This window comes from Mycteria americana, chromosome 1 (assembly GCF_035582795.1).
Source record: "Mycteria americana isolate JAX WOST 10 ecotype Jacksonville Zoo and Gardens chromosome 1, USCA_MyAme_1.0, whole genome shotgun sequence".
In the NCBI taxonomy this organism is placed as follows: Eukaryota; Metazoa; Chordata; class Aves; order Ciconiiformes; family Ciconiidae; genus Mycteria; species Mycteria americana.
In genome coordinates, this window is record NC_134365.1 from 153,400,591 (window position 1) to 153,427,554 (window position 26,964).

At 44.5% G+C, this 26,964-nt stretch overlaps 1 protein-coding gene across 5 annotated transcripts in view; it reads right to left on the reverse strand.

Annotated features, from left to right (window-relative positions):
- ST6GAL2 (ST6 beta-galactoside alpha-2,6-sialyltransferase 2) overlaps nt 1-2,668 on the reverse strand; it is a 53,765-nt gene extending 51,097 nt beyond the window's left edge. For 2 of the 5 annotated variants that reach the window (XM_075524939.1, XM_075524924.1), the window contains exon 1: nt 2,437-2,668. Coding sequence is in view for 3 of the 5 variants with exons in the window: in XM_075524910.1 (XP_075381025.1) it covers nt 1,653-1,685 (33 nt within the window). In the remaining 2 variants the exon portion in view is untranslated. Of the gene's footprint in view, nt 1-1,652; nt 1,719-2,436 lie in introns of all 5 variants that reach the window. The other 3 variants (XM_075524910.1, XM_075524887.1, XM_075524917.1) reach the window with 3 other exon arrangements.
- Between the last annotated feature and the right edge of the window lie 24,296 nt (nt 2,669-26,964).

Genomic DNA, 26,964 nt, shown 5'->3' on the forward strand with positions numbered 1-26,964 from the left:
TGCACTACGAAAGCAGCAGCAAAGCCAGATTTTCCATTCCTTGAATCAAGCCCCTTCGCCTTTGTTCCAAAGTTACGGTGTCACAGGGACGCCCAGTTTTTTTGTAGCAGCAACCGCATCTCAACAGACCTTCGCAGATCAACAGATTTCCCACTGACCCTATTCCCTGGATTTGCCTTCACACCGATCACACAGTATTTGTACACATCTGCAGTTTTAATAGTACTTGCAGCAATTTCTTATCAAGATAATTAATATTAGAGAGGTATTTGATATATTTTGTCTTCTTTTAATGCCATTAATAACTAAATACATGGAAAATGAGCCAACACCATATGCTCAAGTACTTCTCTGTAGACCGCCAGCCAATTGCTTAGCAAATACAGAGAAGTTCCCAAAACACAATCTGAAAATTACTGCAGAGAGATTTGCATACAATTTCTGATGGACCAGTAGCATTCCAACAACTTATGTAAAATCCAGCATGCTCCACTAGTATATGCGGTAACTGACATACACAGCATCAATTCACAATGCAATCATTAGGATGCTACCAACAGGATGCTGTTTTATCTCATTTCACTAATCTGAAATAGAAAAAAATACCAAATTCTGTATGATTGCAATTATTTTCTGTTTTGCTTTCCTGATTTTAAATCAGGAAATGGTATCTCCAGATTCTATTTAGGCACAACTTTATGTGTAATCTAATAGGGCACATAACAATCATTTTGCAGATTTCAAAGAAGGACAGAGATAAGGCGAACGTATAGCTTTATCCATAATGTCTTTCCACTGGGACGTTTACATATGCAATCCTAACATGCCTTTAAGCTTCTTTCATAAAGTTTTTATACCACTTTCTCTATTGTTTGGCCTTTCTTTTCCTTTCCTCAGTAGAAAACACATCACAAAACATAGACGTAGAGCTCTGCAACTTTGCAACAAGCCTCTAGCATTTTGTATACATCCTCCAACTCTGAATGTGCAGTGTGGACAATGCTGGGAAATCCTGTCCTCTCCCCAGACAAACCGCAGAAGAGAAAGAGTTCTCTGACAACCACATCAGGAGCTGTGGAGGTCCTAAGCTCCATCACAGAAGACTTGTGCCTACAAATAGTTCAAAGTCTTCACTTACAAGATCTCAAACCCAGCAACCTTAACAGCAAATGGGAAGTGGAGCCCTGCCTGCTTCAGCAGAGGGGTCTGCCAAGACGCCTCTTTGTTGTCAGCTGCAGAATCAGGGCCGAATATCCTTGGGTTTGAATACACAGGCAGGACCTCACCTCCAGACCCTTTAGCACAGCTTCCCATTCAGCAACAAATAGCACATCTTTTCCCAATAGTGCAGCTTTTCGTCTTAGCAAGACACAAACAAAACCAGTGGGTAACCACCGCAGGATTTCCAGTCAAACAGTATTTTAATTGGAAAGCGCATATGAAGGAAAAATACCTCTAAACTATATTTCAAATTTAAAATAATAATAAAAACCCGTTAAAAAAACCTGCAAGAGCTTCATCTCCAAATGGAAAAAATGTAGTCATTCTTTCCCCATATCCCAAAGTCCCACACTTTCAAAACCAGCTGAATTATTTTTGCATGAGTTTTCCAAACAAAAACAGATATATACATATATACGTATTAAAATTACCTGGATGCAGACACCACGCCTGGAAAGTTTCATTGCAAAGGGTTAAAGTTCAGAAAGTTTGCAAGACTGAAAAAGGAAAATCAGATTGAAAAACGAGCAAAAACCTTAACCTTGAGGTTTGCTGCTGCCTCCTGCCTATCACTTAACATTTCTCTCCACATGAAGAAACGAGATGACTAAATCTCACTCCAACAGTTATCAACTAAATTACTTGCACGAGTAACCTCATCAAAATTTCTTCTAGTACCAACTGAAACACATTACCCTGACAGAATAAACTACGAATGGTAGTTGAGTATTAGGGATGATAATGTTCCCGATAAAATACATAAGCAGACCACAAAAGTGATCTACGCTGCTTATTAGAGGTAAATTCGCAGAGACCTTTTCTCCCTTTGAGAATATCGATTTTTATATGCTAATACGACTGCCTAACTATTTATAAGCGCAATCTGCAAAAGCAAATATAGAAGTAATAGAATAGCCTTGGAAAAGCAACCCCCCAAAAAAGGTCTCATTTAAATTCCTGGAAAGCACTGCTTCTCTAAACGTATCTATTCAAGCTCTCTTCAGCAGGCGAACCCGACTGAAAACACACCCTGCACGCTCCCCGCCCGAAAACTGTGAAGCCAAGAAGCCACTAAGCTATGCCACTCAGAATCCATACGGCTTCACCTATAGGGTTTTCCTTCCAGCAGACGCTGCACAGTAGAAACCCTCCCCCTCACCCGCCCCCCCGACCCCCCCCAAAAAAGTGCTCTCCGCCCGGGGTGCCCCTACATACCGCCGGGCCGCTCAGGGCTCTCTGGGGTGCCTGCCCCCCGAGGTGCAGCAGCCGGGGCGGCGCGGGCGCTCCGCCTCGCCGCTTCCCACGAGTTGCCTCTCCCCCCGCATGGTGGTGGCCGCCGCACGCACAAAGCGCAGGGCGCGGGCAGCCGCCGGGGGCGGGCGGCACCCCGGCTCCCGCCGGATCGCAGCGGCACCAGCGCCGGGAGGTGACACGGGCAGCGGCGCGGCGCGGCGCGGCACGGCACCGCCCCCCGCCCCCCGGGCGCTGCCCTCCCCCCGGGAGCCGCCCCCCCGCCCGCGGGAGCCACCGCCCGCCGGGGCCGCCCCCGCCGCTGCCCGCACACGGCCGAGCGCCCCCCGCGCCGCCGCCCGGCCCCTCCCGGGATGGGGCCGCCCCCGCCCCCGTTACCTCGCGGGCGGAGCCGGGCGCTACGGCGGCGGGGCGGGCGGCTGCGCTGGCTGCCGGGCGGCGGGGGCCGCCTGTCTGGGGCCGGGGCCGGGGCCGGGGCCGGGGCCGGGGCCGGGCGGACATGCCGGGGCTGCCCCGGGGCCGTGCCGCGCTGTCCCGCTTCATTGTTCGGGAAGGGCAGCGGCGAGCCGGGCGGCCCCGGCGGGAGGGGCGGGCGCTGCGGCGGGAGAGGGCCACCCCGGCGCCGGGGGCAGCGCCGCACCTTCCCCCGCGTGGGCAGGGGGCCGGGGGCAGCGCTGCATCTTCCCCGCGTGGGGAGAGTGCGTGGGGCCGGCGGCAGCGGGGCACCTTCCCCCGCGCTGGGCAGGCCGGGGGATGCAGGGACGGGGGGGCCGCGCTGCGCCTTCCCCCGCCTTGGCGTGGCCGGGGGGCCGCGCCGCGCCTCCGGGGGTGCGTGCCGGAGAAGTTCGAAGCGGGAGGGAAGGGTGGGAGGTGAGCGGGCGGGGGCCGGGCCGGCAGCCTGCTCGCCTCGCCTCCCCCGGCCTGCCCAGCGCGGGAAGCGCCTCGGGGCTCCGGCACCGCGGCGGCGGCCGAGCTGTGGCACCGGGACCCCGGCGGGGCCGGCCGGGCAAGGCGGGTCTCCCTGTGGCCGGTCCGGAAAGTTGGGGGCACGGTCCTTTACTCGGCCCTCCCCCGTCAGCCGGGGTGGTGGGACTCTGGCACCCAGGCGGCGCGGCATCGCCGCAGCCAGCTTTGGCTCTTTCAGCTTAGGCTCCGTTAATTAAGGAAATATTTTAAGCTTAAAGGTCTCCTGAGAAGAAACACATTAACTCGCTCATAAAGCGGGTAGAAAAACAACGCGACACAGGGCTGTTAGATCAGCGAGCACAAAGGAAAGGAGAGAGCAACTAGATGCTGAAGGAAGGACGACGGGGAATAATCCCTCACGCTGCTGGACCCATCGCCCCTGTCGTACTTCCAGCGTCTATCCAGCGGCACAGAGAAAGAGAAATGTTTGCAGTGCAATCGTTGCTATCCTTTCCCAGCTTGCTGAAGAGCTAAAAATATCTTAAAGCATATTTTACTGTCTTTGTTCAGATTGAGTGGTAGTTTACTTTGCAAATAGTCTAAGTAAGTCTTCGCTTACAAATAATCAGTACAATGATAGATCACCTTTATTGTGCTGAATCTGTGCTCTAAGCTAAGCATCTGCGTAAATGCATCCGAGACTGTAGCTTCTTTGTGCCCATGTTTGTAAGGTGTAAGGTGATCGGAACAACGTGCCTGCAAAAGGCATGTCTTCAAAGCTATGAAACAAGTGTCGAAATCAAAACAATTAGTACTAAAGTAAAAAAGATGCAGTTTTCTAAATTAGGAGGGAACATCTTGGAAATAGAAGAAAAATCACAAGGATGTGAAAGACGAAACACAATCAAGAATGGGTTAACACTTTAAAAAGTATGATTGTGGAAGTAACACTCCACGCCAAAAGCAAGCAATGATTGTAAATCCCCGAGAAGTTCATCCACTTACTTATTCCATTTAACTGAGAAGTTTCATGAATTGCAAAGCAATTAATGAATAAAAATAACATTTTTTCCCCTCAGCCTAGGACATTGTGAAAACAACTTTCAAACCTAGAGCTAATTGCTTCAAAAATATAAGAATCCTTATTTATCAGTGTGATGTGATGCAAATGGGTTTTCTTACATACATGTGATAAAGGCAACAAAAATGCCATTGAAAGGGATTGTGATGTAGATATATCCACAGATTGGTTCTATGGGCACACTGCTGCTTGAGGGATAGTCCTGTATAGCATTCATTCAAAAATCTAAATTTATAAACATAATTAGCAATTAAGGCATGGATATTTTCCCAGTAATTTTTTGCCTAGGCTTGCTGCATTTGTCTATAAAATGATGTGCTGGCTCATACAATAAACCATAAGCATGTGTTTTAAGAAACAAAGTTAAAGGTAGATACTGCTTACTCAATTTTTTAATTTATTTAATTTATTTAAAAGTAGGAATCTAAATTTGTACAACTCTACAGTCTTTTCCATCTGTTACTATTTTAAAATGTGCTGTTCTTTAGTAGGTTCATTTTTAATATACCAGTGAAATAGAATTTCAATTTGGAATAGAATGTAAGTGAATAGCATAAATTAAGTGAATATTGCAGGGAAGCTGGTAGCGCTAAGATATTCTACATGGGAATCTGAGATAGTTTAAACACAGTATCAGAAGAGCTTGTCGCCTGAAGACTCCCTTCTCTTTCAGCAAAAGACTTCCAGTTGGATTGGCGACAAATAACACTGGTTGAGCACAATTTTTATTGACTGCAGTGGGAGTCGTCCCTACACATCTAAATGTAAAATTTATCTGCAGAAGGCAGGTGGAGTTAGTCTGCAGTCCAATAAGGTTTGCTTCTGCCTTTGACATTCTCCTTTTGGCTTAGACTCTGAACTCCAAAATGGAAGAGCTCTGCATCCTCTATTTCTGACCGTTGGCCTGATTCTGTCTTCAATTTCAGCGGTGTAATAAAGGCCTGGAAACCAGGAAAGTGAACTGGGATAAGGTCTGTGAGATCAGCATCAGGCCCCCGTGACGCTGGAGCAGCCTGGGGAAGGGTTTGCGATTAGAGGACAAAGTAATTGCTGGCAAGTCCGGAATGGTGAAGAATTTACTTTCACAGGTTCACAGCTTGAAGAATTTGTCTTTTATATAAATTGATAACAGTAAGGTAAAGTTACACACAGTTGCTGTTGCTTTGTTATTGAGTTTGACTACTGGTATAAGTGCATCTATCACTTTGTTTTGTTACAGTGTTAGAGCAGTGCATATAAATAAAGGGGATAAATAACCTAATTTACTATGAGCAAGAGTCACAGTGTATTAAAATCTGTGACACAGAGAAAGCTTTCGCCTCTCCTGGAAAAAGTTTTATAACAGATCTTTGTAGTCATCATTTAAACTGGCAGGGTACAGTACACAAAGATCCTTAAAGCCCTGGCACAAACTCATTCAATCTTTTCAAAATATATCCTTGGCTAATATGGCTCTGATTTACTGATGTAAAAGGGAATTTTTCCATTGACTTTACCAAAGCTGAGTTTCACCCAAGTAATGGCAGTTTTACTTCCGAACTATTCTGGGTTTGAACAAAAGAGGTGCTCTTAAGGTTACGTTAGCGAGTAAGCCCTGGGTACCCACAGATCGGGCATCTCCCACTTCTCACGATTCCCCAAGATAGTTTTCTGCCATTAGTCCTGGAAGGGACACGTTAGGTGGGTTACTACTCTCTTTCTGCAAACCCTCAGACAGCTTGGGGGTGCATGCCGTCCCTGTTTGGGGCAGGGAAGGAAGGAGCATGCTGCAGCCTGGTCGCTTCAGCACCTCGGGAGGTGGTGAATCTCCTAGCTCTTCAGCAGCCCTGCCTCCGGCTAGGGCTCTTCTGACCGGGCATTCCCGTCCTGCTGCACCCGGAGGGACCTGCAGTCATCACATGCCGTGTTTCTTCTTCGTGCTGACCTGCCTTTTGTTTCTAATCATCAAGCAGATTTTTAATAAGCTGGAGATACTGTTGTTGGCTTCTGCACACCCTCAGATGCATTTCGGTGTTGTAGCTGTTCAGATGCAGACGTGGATTTAGGATCGGAGCCTACAGAGCTCAATTAACAGCTCTCCCTTAGGAGAGAGGGTGGCCTGGTTTCTTTTTCTCATATCATCTCGTGGCAGGTGATTGGTAGAATTGCCTCCTCTCCAAAGCAAGCTGTTTCTTTGCCCTTCAGAAACATCCTGATGAAATCCTCCCTGACTCAGTGGTGAGGTGGTTTAGTTTCAGATGCGTACGTACATTTGGCTGGGCTCACAGGGCTGGTCACATCCTGGCTGACGGGTACTGGTGTGTGTACAAGGTGTTTCTAAGAACTCCTTTCGTTTGCACAGAACAGATGGGGGGGAAAAAGAAGGGGAGGGTGTCTGCCAGCATGGCATAGATAATTTCTGAAAGAAATGTGCATCCTGTTGCACGTGTGTCTGATGAGGCAGCCCAGTTGCAGGCCAGTGTTCGTTGCGTCTCGGCAAGGTGCAGTAAGAGATGCAATGGGTATGAATTCGGAGCCTGCCACCAAGTGTGAGCTGCACCATCTCTGAAGCAGCCCTGGGACTCAAAGGTATGAGGGACACAATTTCTTTCTAGTTTTCTCTGCTCTCTAGGGAAAGTGCTAACTTACTGCTGACCTGACCTGTATTGATAAATGATTCTTATCCTTCAGTGCTGGCTCAGATGTGGAAGCCGGTAAGCAGAATCACAGCCTATTCCTTGCTTTCCTCTCCCTCATATTTGCCTTAGGAAGGAAGCACAGACCTCCATGTCCACCACACGGACTTTCAACCAGACCAGGGTCACCTGTCCGTTTGCTCCGTTGCACATGCAGGTCACCTCTGTGGCTTCTTCTTGTCAAGGAGCCAGATTCATAAGAAACAGTAAAGAGCTGAAATGAAAAGACAAAGGTGTCTGAGCTATCTTCAGCTTGGAGTTTTCTGCCAATTGTCACATTACTGCAGAAGTCGTCCCCAAGCTTCAAAAAAGGTGAATTCGAGCTGCATCTGTCAAACAAGTAGGTAACAGGGTGGGGACTTCAACGTGAGCAGGGCAGGGAGCTCCCTTCTGTCTCCTCTGGTGCTCCATCCCTCTGACCTCAGTTGACGTCCTCCAGCCAGTGTTTCTGTGGCCCTGCATGAACATTATAGGCAGAGTCACACAGTTAAGATCACAAACATTGTAAATCTCTGTCCTTCCCATTAACGAGATCGCAAAGCCTTCACAAGCAGAAGACTGTAGCATCCTAAGGACATGGGCAGTAAAACGTTCCTAAAGGCTGGTTGCTTTGATGAACTCGAACAATGATCTCATCCACTTTTCTGCTGAAGCTCTGGAAGTTTCTGTCCATTTCCCCCCCTGTTAGTTATTACTATTAGTAGCACTCATTGGGTGCTACGTGGCTTGACTCCTTGTCAACTTCCTTTCAATGGAAGTTGAGGATGCTAAAGTAATTTTCAGCCTTTAGGCAATTTTTATTAAAAATCAGTCAGTGAAAACTTCACTGGAATTCAAAACCTGGATATTCTGTATATGTAAATAAATGTCTAGAGATAGATGAGTTTTGGAGCAAATTTTACACACAAAATTACTTAGAATTAATCTCTGCCTGCACTCTGTGTGGTTGTGATTTATGGAGGCATTATTGATGAGCTGCAGTGGGCTGGCTCTTTGGTTGAAAAGGTTAACTGAAATAAACATGTTTTTATGTAGCAGCTTTTCGAAGAAAAAGTGTGCCGCATCTGCTGAATCATCAAGAGAGGAGAATGAAGAAAAAAATTGGTTTTGGAATGACAGCTTTCTCAGTGTACAGTGGGGTATTTCCCTCCAAAGAAGAAATACCTATTTGCCGGGATGGTGTTATCAGCAGGGAGGCAAATGCACATTCGCTCCCTGAAACCCTGGCAGCAGATAGCCCTTTCTGCCCAGCCTGCCCGCTGCAGCACGTGCCGGCTCAGAGGCAGCCCGAGCTGTGCAGAGAGAAGCTGGGGCAGCATGCGGGGCCAGAATTAATCCCTCCAGGCCAGGCAGCACGCGGTGCCGCAGCGAGGCGTGCACCTGCTCGGACGAGGAGAGGAGGTGCACAACCCTGCTGGTTTGCTGTTGTTTCCCCTTCTCTGACCTCCTGCTGACCGCTGGGGAGGTGCGATTTAGGGCCCCCATACCTGAAGGGATCTAGAAGATCCTTGGCTGTCATTGCCACGGCCAGCCTCCACCTTCATACATTAAGGGTTTATCGGATGTAACTGAAAGGTCCAAAAAAAGTGCCCCTATGCCATTGGATTGAAAAGCTCTCAAAAATTCGTGCTCAGTGCCTGCCTCCGCTCCACGTGTCCCTCCTAGTGTCGTCTGGCCACTGAACACGGGCGCTTGCTGTTCAAGGGCAAGGTGCAATGTTCCTGCAGGCAGAGAAGTGTCTCTCGAATCAGGCGCAGACGAGGGCAGGATTCATAGCCTGAAGTGGGATTGCGGCTTTGCAGAAGCCACGTACACTAGTTTCACCTGGTTAGGAACCATGCAAGAAAGTTAGTTTTCTGACAGGAATTACTTTATACTTTGAAAATGGGTCATTGTTTTCCTGTTGATTTAAAATGCAAGGGAGCTTTCCCCGGAGTAGCTTTGTTGCTGGTTATTCATTGCTCCAGAGCTAGTTATTGCTACTACACTGTTTCATGTAACTTTGTAGCTGGACTGGGAAATGCTGCCTTGCTTTCTGCTGTACATAGCCTAAAAAAACCATGACTCGTTCTCCACTGCAGGGGAGTGCAGATAGATCAGCGTGGCAAAGCTGTTCTCATCATCCATGCTTTCCAAATGCTTTAAGGCAAATAAAGAAATATGACCAGTGCTGTGGTTTAATGGCTATTTGCATACATACAAGCTTCATACTTTGAATATGCAAATACATTTTTTAAGACAGTTAAAAGCACTGTACGTGGGTTTTAGCCAATTACTGTTACAAAGCGAGTCGGCAATTTTTACCCTCCACTGTTAATAGGAAGAGTTGGCAAAACCTGTTCCTATCTTGCCTCGGTATTTTCAGATCAGAACTTTACAGTGCAAACATTACCTGGTTTGTTTAAATAACACAGGCAAGAGTTCTGACGTTAATCTGCGAAAACAACTTTTAGGCTGGTTTATTTTGTATTATCCACCTTTTTGGAGACACAGAACATGCCATACAACTTTATTCTACTTTGCAAGGCACTTGAATGTGTTGCAGTTACATCTGCAAAGATGTTAAATATGTTGCTGAAATTGGTTAAATAGAAGCTATTATATGAAAAATGGGAAAGTAAATAGAGGCATACAAGAAAAGCTGTGTTTTGAAATGGTGTCACTTTTCTGCAAGGCATAGGCACTGAAAAGACAACTTTAATTAAAGTCTTTATTTTCCAGCACATTTCACAGTTTAAAGATAGTAAACAATAAGCAGTGTTTTCCACTTGGTGATAAAATTTACTCTTTCCCTGAAAAAAAATAATTAAGACCATTTTGTGCAGGGAACATTCTGCCCGTGTGTGTAGCACTGGGTATACACAGGAGCAGGATTTGTCCTGTTGTCAGGAGGTAGGTGGCATTTGGGCACGTCACCACGGCTGTAAGCACATATCCCTTTTCCTGATTCTCTTGCCCCAGCTGAAGTTGCCCCAGTCCCTGTCTCACCCAGGTGTTCCTGCACAGAAGTGAACTTTACTGTTTCTCAGTTTTTCTCTTCCAAACTTTTCTGGTTTTCTCTCTCTCCCCCCCACTCCCCCCCAAACCTGCCCCCTTTATCTTCCAAACTTTTCTGCAGCTTTCTTGCTGTGCCAGTACCCTTCTCAAATTTGCAGTTTGCTCCCAGACAGAAATCTCTCTGTTTATGGCAAGGGGTGAGAAAAAGTGTTAAAATCTTATTGAAAAAGTTGGAGGCCAATGTTTGAGAAGCACTGTTTTATTTTTCCTGTTGTTTATAAGGAAATGCCTCAGGTGAAGGCAGTTCTGGGTCCAGTGTATGGGGCAGCTTCCATCTCCAAAACATTTATTTTCCCACCCAAGAAAGGTGGCAGAGAGCTGGGAAAAGGGAATTAATGTTAGCCTTGGTTGGAAAATAGAGTTCTGGTTTGAAAAAAGAGAAGAAAGGAAAAATAAAATGTCAAGATTTTGTTCTTCATTGAGGTGAAACAGAAGGCTTTTGAATAAGTTCAAGGGAAAACACACTTCCAGAAGAGCCAGTCATCAGCCTACTTCTCTAGGATGTGGAAGATTTCAGGTGTATGTTCTTACTCTTCCTCACTAGGAACAGACACTTGAAACCCATATCCCAGTTGGACACCCCATGGCTTCTGGCTTGCCTCTAGTAAATGCTTCTCTTTCCCTCTGGATTTTGAACCGGAGTCTTGAACTGAGAATGGAAATTTCATTGAAACTAATGTGTTTCTATTTTCCATTAAATTGTAATTTTCTGGCAAAAATAACAGTTTGAAAAATTGTTGGCAAGATCGGCCGAGCATATATGGCTCTCAGAATAGAGGGGATGGTAAAGAAAAACATTCGGGTCCAAACTCTGTTCTCAGCTTCAGTGGCAAAACATGGGTGCGGCTGAGGGCAACGTGCTCTTTGATTTGCCAGGGAAGTAAAACATTTCTCCCAACAACTGAATTGGATATTGTGTCCCTTTTAGTACAGTGAGGATTACACAATACTGTTTATTCTCCATTTTTTTTCATCTCATCCATCATTCACAGCTCAGATTTCTACAGTGATTTCACCAAGTTGGTTTACTGTACGATGCAAAATGAAAGTCAAGTTAATTTCGCGCTCTACCCACCTCAGTCTGATTAACGCAAATTAAATTTTGTGCTAATAAGACTGAGTGTGTGACCGTAATTGGAAAGCCTTGAGTTCCTCTGACTGCAGGGAAAGTGCTGTTTTTCCCTGCATCACGAAAACATTTGAATCATAACATCTGCGAAATTTGCAACAAACAATGGTATCAATTTGGGGCCTCCATATGAGGTTTATTCTGTTTCTCATCAGGGGCCATGAATACATATCTATATCAGATTGCAGCCCCTGGAACGTTTGGCCCACCTGCCCGCCAGAGGAGGACTAAAGCAGCAGTGACACACACCTCATAAGGGGGAACTGCTGAACATCTGTGTTTCTGCGTTACATGGAAATCCTCTTGGGCTAATAACTGGCTGCTATACCTTAAATAACTGGACAATTATTTGAGTCTGTTACCAAAGTCTGAACAGGTCAAGTCAGTGGGAAGCGTTGCTAAGGTCGCGATCGTTCACCGGCCATTTGGAGAAAGAGGAAAAAACCCTGGGAGCGAGAGCTGAAAGATTGGCTAGAAGGGAAGGCAAGGCAAGGCAAGGCAAGGCTTTGATCTAAAGATAAAGAAAGCTTCAGAGTGGTAAGGAAAGAGTATGGTGAATGTGAGTTTGAGTTTATCATCCTATTCCATTTAGATCTATATATTTCTTGTATTTGCTAAGGCAAAGAGTGATTGTTTTCCTCAGCTCCAGCAATGCCCTTGTGGTTTAGCTTCAGTCAGCAACTAAGCCCCACACAGCCGCTCGCTCACCCTCCCGGCCAGTGGGATGGGGGAGAGAATTGGATAAGCAAAAGTAAGAAAACTCGTGGGTTGAGATAAGAACAGTTTAATAATTGGGGGGGGGGAGAATATAATAATAATAAATTGTAATTAAAAGGAAAACAAAAAGAGAGCAAGAGAGGAACAAAACTCAGGAGAAAACCAAGTGATACAACCACTCACCACCCACCGACCGATGCCCAGCCCGTCCCCGAGCAGCGATCGCTGCCCCCCGGCCAACTCCCCCAGTTTCTATACTGAGCATGACGCCATATGGTATGGAATAGCCCTTTGGCCAGCTGGGGTCAGCTGTCCTGGCTGTGCCCCCTCCCAGCTTCTTGTGCACCTGGCAGAGCAGGGGAAGCTGAAAAGTCCTTGACCAGTGTAAGCACTGCTTAGCAGCAACTAACACATCAGTGTGTTATCAACATTATTCTCATCCTAAATCCAAACCACAGCACTATATTAGCTGCTAGGAAGAAAATTAACTCTATCCCAGCTGAAACCAGGACAGCCCTCTTGCTCCAACTATCACCTGGTCCCAGAAGAAGAAAGTCGTAAACCCAAAGTAAAAATACAGCAGGTGGAGTTTGGAAAAAGGGTGACTCTAGGTCTTCTGGGACTATGGGAGATCCTGGTATCAATGAAGTCATGCACCTGTGTAAGACCAAGGTGCACGTGCAAGACCACGGTGCATTTGTCAGACCAAGGAAAAATGCGCCCAAGTACCTGGCACCAGAGATGGTGCAGGAGCACACTGAGATTTAAATGATGTAGAAGCACATAAGTCCTGTTGGAATACAGAGAAGCCTAGTGAGTGTCAAACAGGATGGGACTAGTTGTAAATAAACCTGCATTATAATGGAGTGTCTACACTTCCTGACAGGAATTTGTGGGGATGTATATCATCCATGGGCTACCTCCCTTAGCAGCAGGAACATCATGATTGCACAGCAAGTTTATTAAGTATGAAACAAGACAGCAAACTCTTTAAAAAGCAAAGTCACTTACAGCATACCATCCTAATGAAGGGTTTGAGAGTCAGAAATGTCACCACTCACCAGAGAGCTGTTCAGCTGATGTTTTGAAGTCAAGCCCTGCTCTCTAACCCTGGGATCAATGGGAATTTGCTATTATTTTCTATGGAGACAGGATCAAACTCAGAGGCAGGATGAAACACCTAACTGGAAGAACTGCGGCACCACTTTTGAGTGTCTCTATCAGGCCTGAATTTAGTTTTAGCAATATAAAATGGGCTTCTCCTATTTGTCCTCTGTCTCTCTGACAAACAGCCTTATAAAGTAAACATTCACAAAGCAGAAAGAACAGATTGTACACGGCTATAACAACGACATGTTTTTGGTCTGACTGCCCCATAATATATGAAAATAAGAGTACAAAAGAACTGCAAATAAGACAAGGGTCTGAGCACGAGCTAGTCTACTTGTATGTCATTTCTATTGCGAAATGAAGCAATGGGACCTGGGCTTGTGTAGCAAATAGCCCTAAATTTCTTCCCTCCCTGCTGCCGTGGGAGTATAATTTAGCCAGGGAGTATTGTCTGTATGTGACATCATCTTGAAACAACAGCTTTAAAAATGGAGACAGGTAATATTCCCCATTAATTATATTCCACATCTGTAAAGCATATACATTGCACTGTGGATAAATAGAGCAACCTTTGGCAGGGGGCTTCCTGAGTGTCTGTAGCCAGGTTTCTCATTTACAGTTTTCTCATCGTTTTGTACAATGGGAGCAGACTGGTCTCTAGCAGTGGATGGGGAAAGGCAGGATTTTAATGAGGTATGAGTGTGAAACAAATGAAGGGGGCTCCATCTCCCAGTACTGTGCACTGTCACCCGCCTTTGTGGAAGTCAGCTGTAAAACCTGGTGTCTGAACACATAACATACACCCAATGTGCCAACACGAATGGAGGCAACTTTTTTTTCTTTTTTTTTACTCTAGGTATGGGGAGTATTTTTATTTTTGCAAATAAAATGTGCATCCAGGTACCAAGAATGTAGTTGCAATACCCATAGTTGTGGATTGACATATATATGGTTATTTGTGATTTGGTTTTGGTGTCTGCTGAGCCCTTGCTTTAAGACTTACGTTTGGCTGCCGGGACATCTCTTCAAGAGCTAAAGATCTCACCTGAACCATGGGAGACCCTTAGAACATAGAGAGTTTTTCTGGCACGCAGGCTAAAATAGGACCCCAAGCAGGGTGCAATGGACTCATAGATTTTAGGGGCTGCTGTTATTCAGCAGGCTGCTACGAGCCGGTGGTGCTGTCTCAGAGCCTGCCAACCCTTGCCAAGTGTGTGCTCTCTCCCACAGCCACACTGGCTAGAGAGGAGGCTCCAAGTCACACCGCTCTGCTCTTTTCCAAGTGCTCCCGCCCCAGCCTCGAGCTCTTCACACTAAAGCCGGAGGATGAGGCAAGGGTAGGCTTCAGCCCACTTAGGCTGTGGTATGCTTTTGAGTGGTTTGTTTGGCCTCAACAGATAACTCACAAGTTTTCTTGGCATTGTGGCTGGCTCTTGCTATATTGTCGGCTTGAATGTTACCAAGGGGTTTTTGAACTGGGGATGTGACTGGGCTTTTAACAGTCTGTGGCATAAGGGAATATGCATTAAGCCACTGAGAATATTTCATCACAAAGAAGCTTTTGAAAGGATGCGTCATATACACCTGCCGAGAAGCATCTCAAATAATTGAATTGATGGTAGTGGAACGAGTAAAGTGTTTGTGAGAGAGTGGCACCACATCCAGCACACAGAGGACTAGCATTGTAATTAATTAATGCTCATAGACGTTTCCTTTTAGCACAGATGCTATGCTTTTCTGTTCTTCATCCTTTGACAGGGGAATGCAGGGGAGGTGAAAATAAACAGTCAAATGCTCTGTCATTTTTGTCATGTCTTCCCTCTTTTTAATGCCTCGCACAATTGGTGTTTTCAAGGTCACTTTATTTACTGATGATTCTCTGTCACCAGCAATACCCATTTTTTTCTGAAATGAATCAAAATACGTTTATTGTAGCACCCTCTCTGGATCCCTTACATCCTCCCCTTTCCTAACAGTGGTAAAATAATAATAAGATATATTAAATTAATATAAAATTAAAATTTGCTTAGAGTATGTATTTTAGAACCTTGGTGTTTAATGACAAGCCACATTATTCAAAAAGGAATAAAAATATTTATAGATTGGGTTTTTCAGATGGTTTTGCAATACAGCCAGCATGGGTAACATATGATGAGATTCCACAATCACTTTTCTCCCACACACATATTGATGGAAACCCTCACAGCCGAACACAATTGCATACATCTCTTTTTCAATCTGTGCGTAGGTTATTACTGTAAAGGTGGAAGAGCTGCATACATAAACCACTCACTGCCCTACCTTCAGTAACAGAGCCACAAGTCATTGCTTGGATGCATCCATCTGAATTTTTATTAGTTACTTCATTTCGAGGAAGGTGGATTCCTGCCAGCATCCCACTGAAACCCAATCTTCAACAGATCTTAGTGTTACCAAGACTTCTGAAAGGTAAGGTAAAAACTTGGCAAGATAAATTGCCATCCCTAATATATTTTTAAGTTGAACATGCAACAACAGTAGCATGTCTTGCTGCCAATTTCTTAGGGTTATCCTAAACTAAAAGAACAGGATGAAAATATTTTACTCTGATGGTGCACTTGCTCCTTTCTTAGCTGTCTGGAGCATGATGCAGATTCGCATCACGTTGTATCCTGGCAGCCTGAAGTTGTCAGGTTTTTAGTACAGGAATGGTGTTTTATACAACCTGAATATTGGGTCCTCCGTATGTGTTTGTGCATGCAGTGTGCTTATGGACTTAACATGATGCTTAGCAGTTCTGTCCTTTATCAAAAAATCTCTGGTTGACATCTGTGCAAGGTTTGAGGGCTGTGACTGGTTATGCACTTTCGCAAACATTATTTTAACTGGTGCACCGAAATTCTGCTTGGGCTTTGCAGTGGCACTTCATCCTAGGAATAATCTCTACCAGTAACACCTGGTACCTTACTGACAAGGTGACATTAGTTCTGGTGAGGTCTTTACTTTCCTTAACCTCCTTCTTCACTAAGGCAGCATCTCTGGTTTCTTTGCTATCTATGCATTCTTTTGCATCGCTCTCATTTTGCAGAGTGATTTTTCTTCTACCGTGGCAGCATAACTTCTTGTGACAGCCGCCCACTGGGTTTGTGGGTTCTCATTCATTTGCCGTGGACTCTCCCTTCATTTACAGGTGTATAACTGCTACATAAGATGCATGCACTGCCAGCTATGTTTTGATTGGAAATGGATTTTAGCAGCACTTGCATCATCCCAATAGTTTTAGCAGTGCTTTTTGCTTAATTTCAGTCAACCTGAATTAATTCTTGTTGAATTTGTCTCAAAGATTGCCTAATATTGGATTAATTTCATGCCTATCAATAAACACAGAATCCTTCATTAACAAACCTGTCATAAGCTATTCTGTGGGTTCACTTTGGATCTTGTACTGAGTCATTAAATTCATGGCTTGCCAATACTGGATTAGCTTTTTGGAGAGAACAGTTTAGATATTCAGCTAACATCTAGCCAAGCACTGTTCGTGTTGCTCCCTCTCCTTCCTACTCAGGTTAACAAATAAATCTGTAGCTCTTTCTCGATTGTGACCTCCAGTGAAATGCAAGCCAAGCTTTGTCTGTTGCTTGAAGTCCTATTGCTTGTCAGAAGAGCTGCCTTTCTGTCCTTCACCTACAGCAGGCATGCACTCCGGAATACTCTATCCTCTCAAGGAGTGTCCTGTCCTTTGGCTCACGTTAAGCCCTATCACAGGTGGCACTGGATTGAGATTTGGGAATTATGACTCTGCAAAATGGGGATTATGGCAGTGTGAAGTGCTCTGAAATGTGTTGTTGGAAAGTGCATATATGAGACCGGTGTTAGAACTATTTTGCTATTTGCATTATTATATGTAGGTATAGTAAAAAAGGGCAGTGAAGTCAAAACAGAGCAGTGACAATTACAGTCTAACAAGAGATGATATTTTAAAGTTCTTTCCCAATTGTGCAACTCATTCTTGTGACAAAGTACTGTCTCAGCATCATTAATGAATTTTGCTTCTGGGTATATCCTGTAGGCAGCAGCTGTGCTTTTAAAAAAAAGATCCAGTGAGAAGAACAGCACCATTTTCCTACTGATCTGCTCAGCTTCCAAGCATAACAATTGAAAATAAGCATATTAGGAAGAACTGAGCAGATCTCGTGAAGTGATTTACAATAGTGTCATGGGGTGACTCCCAATAATGTCGCAAATTGAGCATATGGTAATTGTTCACCTCTTACTGTAAGCTTTCAGATGTAAACTAAAAAAGAAACAAAAAAAAGCGGTTTTGTTCTGGCCAATAATTATAAGTTCAGCAGTGTATTAGAACATTAGCATATTAATTACATGGTAATCAACATAACAACAACACAAATCGTAATGTATTGCTAATTACTAACCTTGGATAACATTTTAAAAGGAGCCTTCATGCTTTAGGAACCGCAGCCAAGATAATGTGGGCGCCTACATCTCACTGAAAGTTGCTTAAGAAATTTTGAGAATGCTATTCCACACTTCCCTTGCTTTAAAAGAACCCTTGATCCTGATTTTATCTTTTTATTTATTATTACTAATGCTGTAGTTTTAACTGAGATTATTAGTTGGTTTCTCCTGAGCTTTTGAATGTGTGCAGGTGTCTATCACAGACTGGGAAGCCCTACAGAGTTCCCAGGGGGGGCACTGTCCTGTGGCATGGTCCCTTCAACTCCCTGTCTCCTGGGAAGCTCAGGGTGATGCCTGACATGTCTAAGCCATCGGGTACAGTTTCACCACTAGATGGGAGCATCGATTATTTAGCCTTTGCTTTGAAGTGGTGTTCTTCCAGCCTTGGAAAATCATATTCCCTCTTGGCCGTTGGTACAAACTTGCAGGAGGCCTGAACACCCCCCATCGCTGCGCAGCACACTCAAGAAACACTGGCTAATGCTGGTCCCTAGAGGACATCCCTCTCGGCTGATGCCCTGCATGACCAGCATTCAAAGTGGTACCTGCTGTTTAGGATGCACTCAGTTACTCCCTAGGTCTTGAGGGACGTGCTGGGAATTGCAAGAATGTTCCAGCAAGCTTGTTTTATGGCTTATTGTTTCATTGGGAAATGGAGCATCTGTAGTTTGCCGGTTGTCCTAAAATCACTCTGATCACCAGAGAAAAGTGAAGGTAAAAGGAAAGATGGCCTTGACTTTTGTGGTCCAAAACCATGGTGGAGTTGCTGTGTTTCCAGACAGTTGCGCAGAAACAGAGGATAACCTTACAGGCTAGCCCAGCTCCAGCACATCCTTTCCGACTCCTGCAGCTGCCAGGATGCTTCTGCAGCTCTTTTAGATGAGATGAAATGCTTAAACAAGGCTGTGGTTCAGTGCATGTCCCTCACCAAAAGGATCTCCATCTAAGGGCATGTCTCTCCTCCTGTGCCTCTGACTCCAGGGGGTCTGATCAGTTAAAATACCCCCTTCCTCCCCCAAGGCAGGTTTGCAATACTTGAACTTGATAGGCTTTAACACCTCTGTAGAGCTATTGCGTGCCCTCACCTTGATGCTGCTTGAATAGGAAGATGGCAGACAATAAACAAAACTAAGGGCTGTCCCTGTGCTCAGTTTAATTATAAACGAGCTGTTCATCCATTATGAGGGAAATGCTTCGTACAGAAGCAGGACGGAGTACAGACCTCAATGCACAACCTCTTTTTTCAGTTGAGAACTGCAGTGCCTTCACATGTATATAACTGACAGCCACACTTCACAGAAACTCAACCAAGAGAAATAATGCACGTGGACCATTACTATCTCAGGACTGAGACTTGGTATGAATGCAGCCAAAGAGCTGCTGGGTGGTAAGGGGTTCAGTTGTGTGCCTCCTGCTCTGGGCTGTGAGGGTTACGAAGAAATAGGATCTGTGGCCGTCAGTCCATCAGCTCCCTCCCAAGCAGCCATTCTTCTCTGAGAAGAAAATCTGGGAAAGGACATGTGGCCAAGATCTTCCTGGGAAAGGCACGGATTCAATTCAGCACTTACAAGAGAGACAGCCCAGAGATTTCAGCAAATGGAAGGAGACCCCAAACCGAGGAGGCACGAGGGTTCAGGGTCAGGCTCTGAGCCTGCTGGCCAAGTGGGGATGCGCAGTGGAGGAGATGCAGCAGCTGGAGGGCAGCGGTGTGGAGGTGGACAACTGGACTTTGCAAATCAGTGGGGAGAGTGGGTTGCTGCAGGTGGAAGGACACAGGGATAACGCAGAGCCCAGGGCAGCCACTGACTGTCAGTGCTGAGCTTTGGCAGGAGAGATGTGCCAGCCAGGAAATAGCTGTTGGCATTGGACTGCTGGGGCAACGTAAGCATGAAGTATGGGCTGCACTTAGGAGGCATGATGTGTGGCTGCATCAGGGGAATTTCAGTTTTCTCCAAGCACCCCTCACTTCCAGCTTCACAAAAAGAAGACAGTCTTAGCCTCCGCGGCTATGAAGAACCTCTTGAAAGGAGGGAGGCTGCTATATCTGCAAGACCCTGAAAACAGAAGGCAAATGGGAAACACAAAACTTGGGAAAAAAATGTACTTTTAACACAATTGTGATTTTCTCTGGGTATGACATTTTTTCATGTCTAAAGTTGACGTTACCACAGGTACCCTTCTACCGGGCTGTGCCAGAGGCCCAAGCTAGAAACATCTCATTATCTTTGACTGTAATGATTTGAGTCTCCTAGCTGTGGCCTGACACCCTGCTTTTCTGAGGCGTGACGCAGAGCCATGGCAGCCAGCAGCAGAGATGAAGACACACTCTGAAGTCTGGGATGTGCGAGGAATTGTATTTCCTCCTCATTAGCACTCACTGGGGCTCAGGGTGCCTCCCGGGTCACGGTGCCCGCAGCACAGATTTGCTAGTCCTGCCGGAGCCCAGAGCCCTGTTTTGGAATACGGGGGTACATGCTACACCAACAGTAAAATGGCATCACTGTTTATTGCTGGATGAAGCCTACCTGATTAAAGTGTAACAAACTGCTGAGCCCCAAAGCACACAGATTTGCTGTAACACACAGATACTATGTTGAAACCAACTAGTTTTTCTCAAAATCATTCAGCTTGTCTGCAGCCTCAGAGGAGATTACAGTTTATTGACCAAGTGAGTAGCAAAGTGGCTGGGTATCACATTCCATCAGACTTATGTAGGTTCAGCTAGGAGTAAAATCTGTCTTCAGGTTAGTTCCTCCACAAGACTTTGTGATGTGACTAACACTGCGATCAGATTTCATTGGCAAATCAAGTAGAAAGCAAAGTGAGGTGCAGAGAACTCATTTAAAATCACAGCTGAAATAATACCAAACATGCAAGTGAAAAAATTACTGACAAAGTTAATTGCTTTTCTTCCATATTAAAATAGTTCCAAGTTTGTTCCAATGTGAAAGTCACTTGCAAAGACTCTAGGGCATTAAAATTAAGCTTTCTTCTTTTGATTTAGTCCAGGAATTAGCTGCGTGAGAAACTCAGGCGGGGACACCAGCTAGAAGAAAATCAGAACAGTCAAAGATATGGGATCTGGCAAAGCTCTCAAAGGCAGTACACTGACAATTAAGTTTCTCACTAATCCCCATGATGCGTGTGTGCTTATAAGCCTATGGAAATTGTGTTTGATTCTTTTTTTTCCTAAATTAGGAGTTTATTTCTCCAGATTTTCATTAGGCTTTTTTCCCTTTCCTTTCCTTTCCTTTCCTTTCCTTTCCTTTCCTTTCCGACAGTTAACCTGCTATGTTTGAATTCAGTTTTTCTACAAGGTGAACAGCAGCTCAAGCAGCTATGTTTAGGACTCTGAAAATGTTTGGGCATGCAGCTATGTTTAGGACTCTGAAGATGTTTGGGCAAATGTTTGGGACTGTAAATCTTTTGTACCAGGATTTGTTTTCAGCATCTGGATGGAACTTTATGTATTACAACTAAACGACAAGTTATTATAGCACATGGACCAAATTCCACCTTATTTATAAATATGCAAGTCTACTCAAATTAATAAGGTTGCATAGTTAATATAGCTACTTCTTTATAAGTAAGGGCCCAGTCTGGATCCTGTTTATCCAAGAACTCCCTAAAACACATTGGCTTGTTTTAAAGCATTCAAATCTCTAACTGCTTAAAATGCAAGTCATGGGATTGATAAATATGCTTGGCTCAGGAGGAAAAATATCACTTTTACAAAGATGCGTATCAGCATTAAGTACAGAATTTAAAAGCCCATAGAAATGTTCGCTTGACAGAGGAAGATGGAGCATCCACTCTCTTCCTCCCAGGCTAGGTAACTTCATTAGTGTTCAACTTGGAGTGTGTAGATTGCCTCTTTCACCACTCACACTTTTATTCCTTGAAAGGGCATGGTCTTCCGTTATAAGCAAAGGCTCAAATGTGGGATGCAGTGCTCCTGGCCAGCAAGGGCTCCATAGGAGCATTTAAAGAAACAACTGTTGTATCTTTCTAACATATGCTGAACTTCCGCTGATTACTCTGCTAAGTCAGTATCCATAGTTCAGTGGCTTTGAAATATTGCAGAAAAGTATCTTGGTCCAGCATTGGAAAATGGTATTGTCTGACGCTTAAAAAGTTCACAGGAGAGGGTCAGCTTTGCCAAATCTCCTGATTCACACCGAAGTAGCTGAAATCACCTGTTGCTTCAAAATTAAGTTTTTCTTTCCTATGCAGAAAAGTGAAAACATGCTTGAAAAAGACGTAATAAAGGCAAGATGTCAAAGCTGAAACCAAACATTACAATTAACTCATAGCTGAATGCTTTTGGATAATTTGCTTGGGTTATTGTTTCAAACAAATGGTTGAAGTAACTTTTTTAAACCTGGTTTGGGATAGGAAAATTGTTCTTTATGTTAAAACCTCTTTTAGGGCGAAATGCATATGGAGATGTGTCTCCATCACAGAGCAAACAAACCGGCTACAGGGAACTCAAAGGAATGTGGCCAGACCTCATGCTGGAGAGCTATTCCTTTGGATCTTAGAAAGCGTAATTCACCTGTCCTTCAAAAAGGAACAAATGAAATTTCAAGGGTCTTTGCTCAGGTAACCTTAAAAAGAAAGCTAATTCAGGGAACTGTATAGAAAGAAATGTATGGATATGCTTGTCTTCTGCCATGGAAGTGAATAAGAATCACCTGTGTATGAGAGAAGTCATCTAAGTTTGCCATATAACTCAAGCGAGCTTGCCAAGTCTCATCTGGAAGGGACCTCTGGTCCAGCCTTGTGCTGAAAGCAGGACCTCTGATTATTAGGTTACCCAGGGGCCTGTCAGGCCAAGTCTTGAGTGTTTCCAGCAAGGGAGATTCCACCACTTCTCTGGAAATGTGTTTAATTGTGTTTAATTGTCTCACAGTGAAACATTTTTTTCTTATATCCAGACAGAATTTCCCTTGAAGCAACTCTGTGCATCCTTGTGAAGGGCATACCTCCATCTTCTCTGTAACTGCATTTCAGGTATTGGCAGACTGTGACTACGTCCCCCTGGCGCCTTTCCTTCTCCAGGATGAGCAAACCCAATTTCTTCAACTTTTCTTCATGTCAGGTTCTGCAATCCTCTCATCATCTTCATGACCCCTCTCTGGATCCTCTCCAGTTTTTCAATGTTTCTCTGGAACTGGGGAGACCAAACCAGGGCACAGTGTTCCAGTTGTGGCCTAACAAGTGCCAAGTACTGTGGGATAATCACTTTCCTTGATCTGCTGGCTGTACTCGTGCTGATGCAGCCCAAGATATGGCTTGCTGCAAGGGCAGACTCCTGGCTCGTGTTTGGTTTGCTCCCCATTAGGACCCCCAGCTCCTTTTCAGCAGAGCTGAACGTCCCCGGCCTGTATCCTCAAACTTGAACAACAATTGTTGATATTGAGGAAGGAAGTGGTAGTTAGTCATTTCGTAACATACCCTAAAATGATAACGTAAGTTCTGCTTATTGCAGTTTGGACTCCTTCGCCACAACAAAGGGCACTTTCCGTTTTTGCATCTTTCTGCACCAGCTGTCTTTCCAGTATAGTTCTTCCGACGATCAGGGTTACTTTAGAACCACATGAGGTAAAAAAAGAAAGGGTCCAAGTGGCTGCTGGACAGGATGGGATTCATCCTCCCACATAGTTCCTGTCTGAAATATGAACTGCTGGGACTGGCATTAATCCCGGCAGCAGAAATCTGCTTGGGTAAAGGAGGTCGTGGGTGTATGACCAACACGTCTGAAAGGTTTTGTCTCATGGCCACTCACACCTGGATCAACCAGAGGGTCATGGGTCCCTGCTGCTCTGAAGACATGCCAAAGGGACTTCTCTCAGGTAGCAAAGGGAGGAAATGCAACACATCAGGGCAGATGCTGAAGCCTCAGGGAGAGAAGGGTGAGGAAGGAAGCACATTGTCTGAGTCAAACTGCTCAGTTCCTGGTGCAGTACGTTGAGAGAGCCTGGGAGAGCCCTTGCAGTCTTCATTGCAGTCTTCTCTGTTACAGTCTTCTGTGTAACAGTCTTCTCTGTTACGCAGGAGCACCCTCTCCCTAGTGGTATGTTTCTACCTCTTTAAAAAGGTACATATTTTTCTCTATGAATTTATTCATCTTGCCCCTTCTCAATTAGTACTGGAGACTTTGTCCAGACTTTTTTTAAATGGTCGAAGCAAGGGGACTTCCATCAGTTCCTGGAATTTAGTGATCCATCGCTTGGTTACTATCAATGTTACAAAAAACTTCCAAGAGTTTTGTCTACATTTCCTTTGATCAATGCCATCCTTTCGTTACTAGCTATTCCTCAAATCATTTTAAACAAGGCTTCTCAGTTTCTTTGCACTTGCAGGTGCTTGTATGGAGTTATCCAATTCCCCCTTAGTCAGTTAGTGATACTGAGCTAAGCATATTTATTTCTTTTAATCTTCTCTAGAAATGAATCCCTCATGTCCTTTAATCATTTTTTTGTTGCCCTTTTCTGAATTTCCTGCAGTTTGTTGGAGCCTTTCTGGCAGAGATGTGCTTAGACCAGGGAGCAGTATTCTGCCTACAGCTTCCCTGTTTGCTCCTCTCTGCACCTTGTCTCTGGGTTCTCACCTCTCCAGCTGGGGAATCAGCAGTGAGATCCTCAGCAGCCTTTGGGAAATGGAGCAGGAGCCTGAAACCAGCTCCATCAGCTCTAATGGTGGCGTTGGAGCTGAGCCCTCTGTACGTTGTTTGGCTGAGGCAGGGGAATACACATGCTGCCAGTCCCGAGAAAGCTGCTGCCCTCCTGAATCTGCACACATCACTGAGATGTGTTCCCGAAGCTTTGCATCTTTACACAAGATATAAATCAGAGTGCTTTGTAACTGAAAGCACATGCATGTGGAGCAGGCTGATGGAGGGAGTGATCGTATGCCAAAATGTAGTTTTGTGCAGAAAAAAATTGAAGAAAATCGTATAGCATAGTGCACATTCTCAGCCAAAGTAAAATCCTGCTTAATATGGGAGCACAGGCTGGGAGTTAGGGGACATAAAGATTGCTTTGCAGCTTTCACTTCCTGAGGAAGATTATATAGAAATTCAAATCCCAGCATGAATTTTAACACACAGCTTCCAACAGCTGTTGGGTATCACATAAGGAATTGGCAAGTCTGTGGCAGCAGCTGCATCTTGCCACATCCCTGGCAGTACCACAGAGCTATAAGAGATGGAGGTGACGCAGGTACTTTTGTGAGGCATTTTCCACTTGAGTTGTATTGAAACAGAGCAGCTGTGGTGACAGAAGACATTCAAGACCCCACCGTGTTACTTTCTCCAATAGAGTTAAAAGAAGATCATAATTGGGGTTTTTTCAGTCTATAAAATGTAGTTACCAGTCTATGGTACTCTATATACTAAATCAAAATACAGGGTTTTGATCTTCAGAAGAGAAAATATGTTTTGAAGTCAGAGACATCCTATTTCATGCATGGTCACATGATTTCAGAGGCAGAGCTATGAATTACACTTACAGTCTTGCTTTCTATTCCGCCGACATAATTTCAGGTGCTTTGTTTGCATTTGTCCCTGAGACAAGAGGATGAACATCTTAATCTGAAGAAACTGATGCCCATTCTGACATCTCTGAAAAACTCACGTGTTGTTTCCATCCCTGTTGTTGGGGAAAGGATGCAGCCACAATGCAGCAGTCCTCTAGGTGGGCCTTTATTCAAAGTTGGATCAAAGAATAACAATTAACTGTAGCTGTTCCATGACATTCATTTCTGACATAGTTTAGGGCATTTGAGCATTATTATTGCTTTGTGATAGACAAGAAGCACACAGTAGCCACCCCTCAGATGAGAGGATTAACATCTAGCCAAGAAATCAGCAGTGTCCTAACACAAGAGAATTCAATCCCTTGCAAACATCTTACCCTACCCCTTAGAATAGTTGGTGGTGTTTTTCTTTCTCTGCCCAAAAGAACAAAAAAGAAACTGTGTAGATGTTTTATTTTTCACAATAACTGATAGCCTTGCTTTTCAAATAGTGAAATGTCTGAAGGGGTTAAGCCTGGATGTGGGCTATGTACAGCTTTCAGTGGTTAGGGGTCAAGGAAAAGAAGGGAATCAATTTTTTCCCTTTTAGAGCACAAACTACTGAATGTGCAAGATTCAGTATCAGGTAGTAAGCATTTCTATGGACCTAGTCTGTACTTGCAGCAAATTCAGTGGCACCACGTACGTTCCATAGGGAATATGTACGTATTCCATAGGGAATAGGATTTCAGGGAGTGTGGAGTGCAGTCTTTTGGGAGTAGGTTCTCTCCACTCACTTCATCTATTGTTTCTGATTATTTTCAGAGTCCACAGAGATGCCTTCATATAATAACGTCTCTAGGAACAATTCTTCATGCATTCAAAAGAGCTGGACCGGGGAATGAATATGTATTTACAAATATATTTTCTTACAGGAGTTGAGTATCCTTTTTAATGAAACAAAATGTGTACTAATGAATGACATTAAGCAAAGCATTAGAGAGAGCAAAGCAAAGCAAAGGAGATCATCTCCATTAAGCAAAGCAAAGGAGATCATCTTCTTTCACTCTGGGGAGTCTATCCCCAGATTTCCAGGGTGTCATGCAGAGTACTACAGATTTGGACTTGATCTCCAAATACTCCAGACACAGCCCCCTCTCTCCCTCCCCCAAATTCTGAAAACTTTACTATTTATTTAAACACTGCAGGGCTTGTGAATCAGTTGATTATTGCTAGGAACACATCTCTGACACTTTTGGGAAAAATCTGTGAGAGTATACTTGAAAAACTTGAGAAAAAAACAATGGTTTTTGTGTCTATATAACCAAGCTTCTCAGTCTTGGAGCTTGTTTTCTTTTCTCAGATGTCTTAAATCTGTGCCCACACCAAACAGTTTGAGTTGGCCCACAGAAATGTTGATTTCTTAGTTCTTGCAGTAATTTTGCACCTCTCTGGCATCCACAAGACTATGGTAAAGCTAGCAAATTAATGCCGTCTCTGCTGAGAGTCAAGAAAAATGTGTCTATAGCTATTGTATTCAGTTCGATTTGACCATGTTCTTTTCTCCTTCTCTAACTCTGCACTCAATGGAGTCTGGACAGTGATTCAGCTGACCAGCTAAAAGGCGTTTATTTCAGGATGAGATAAATCTCTCCCCATGCTCCATCACTGTATTGACTAGCTCTCCACTGAGTAGGGAGGAGGTTTACAGATCTAACTTACATGTGACCACCTATGTGTAGATATCAGAATTTGGGTGTCCATAGTCTGGAGCTGGAGCTCCCTTTAAGCATATCTCCATAGGCAGAAAGTTTTGGAAGAGGATAGTTTTTAAATGCTACTTT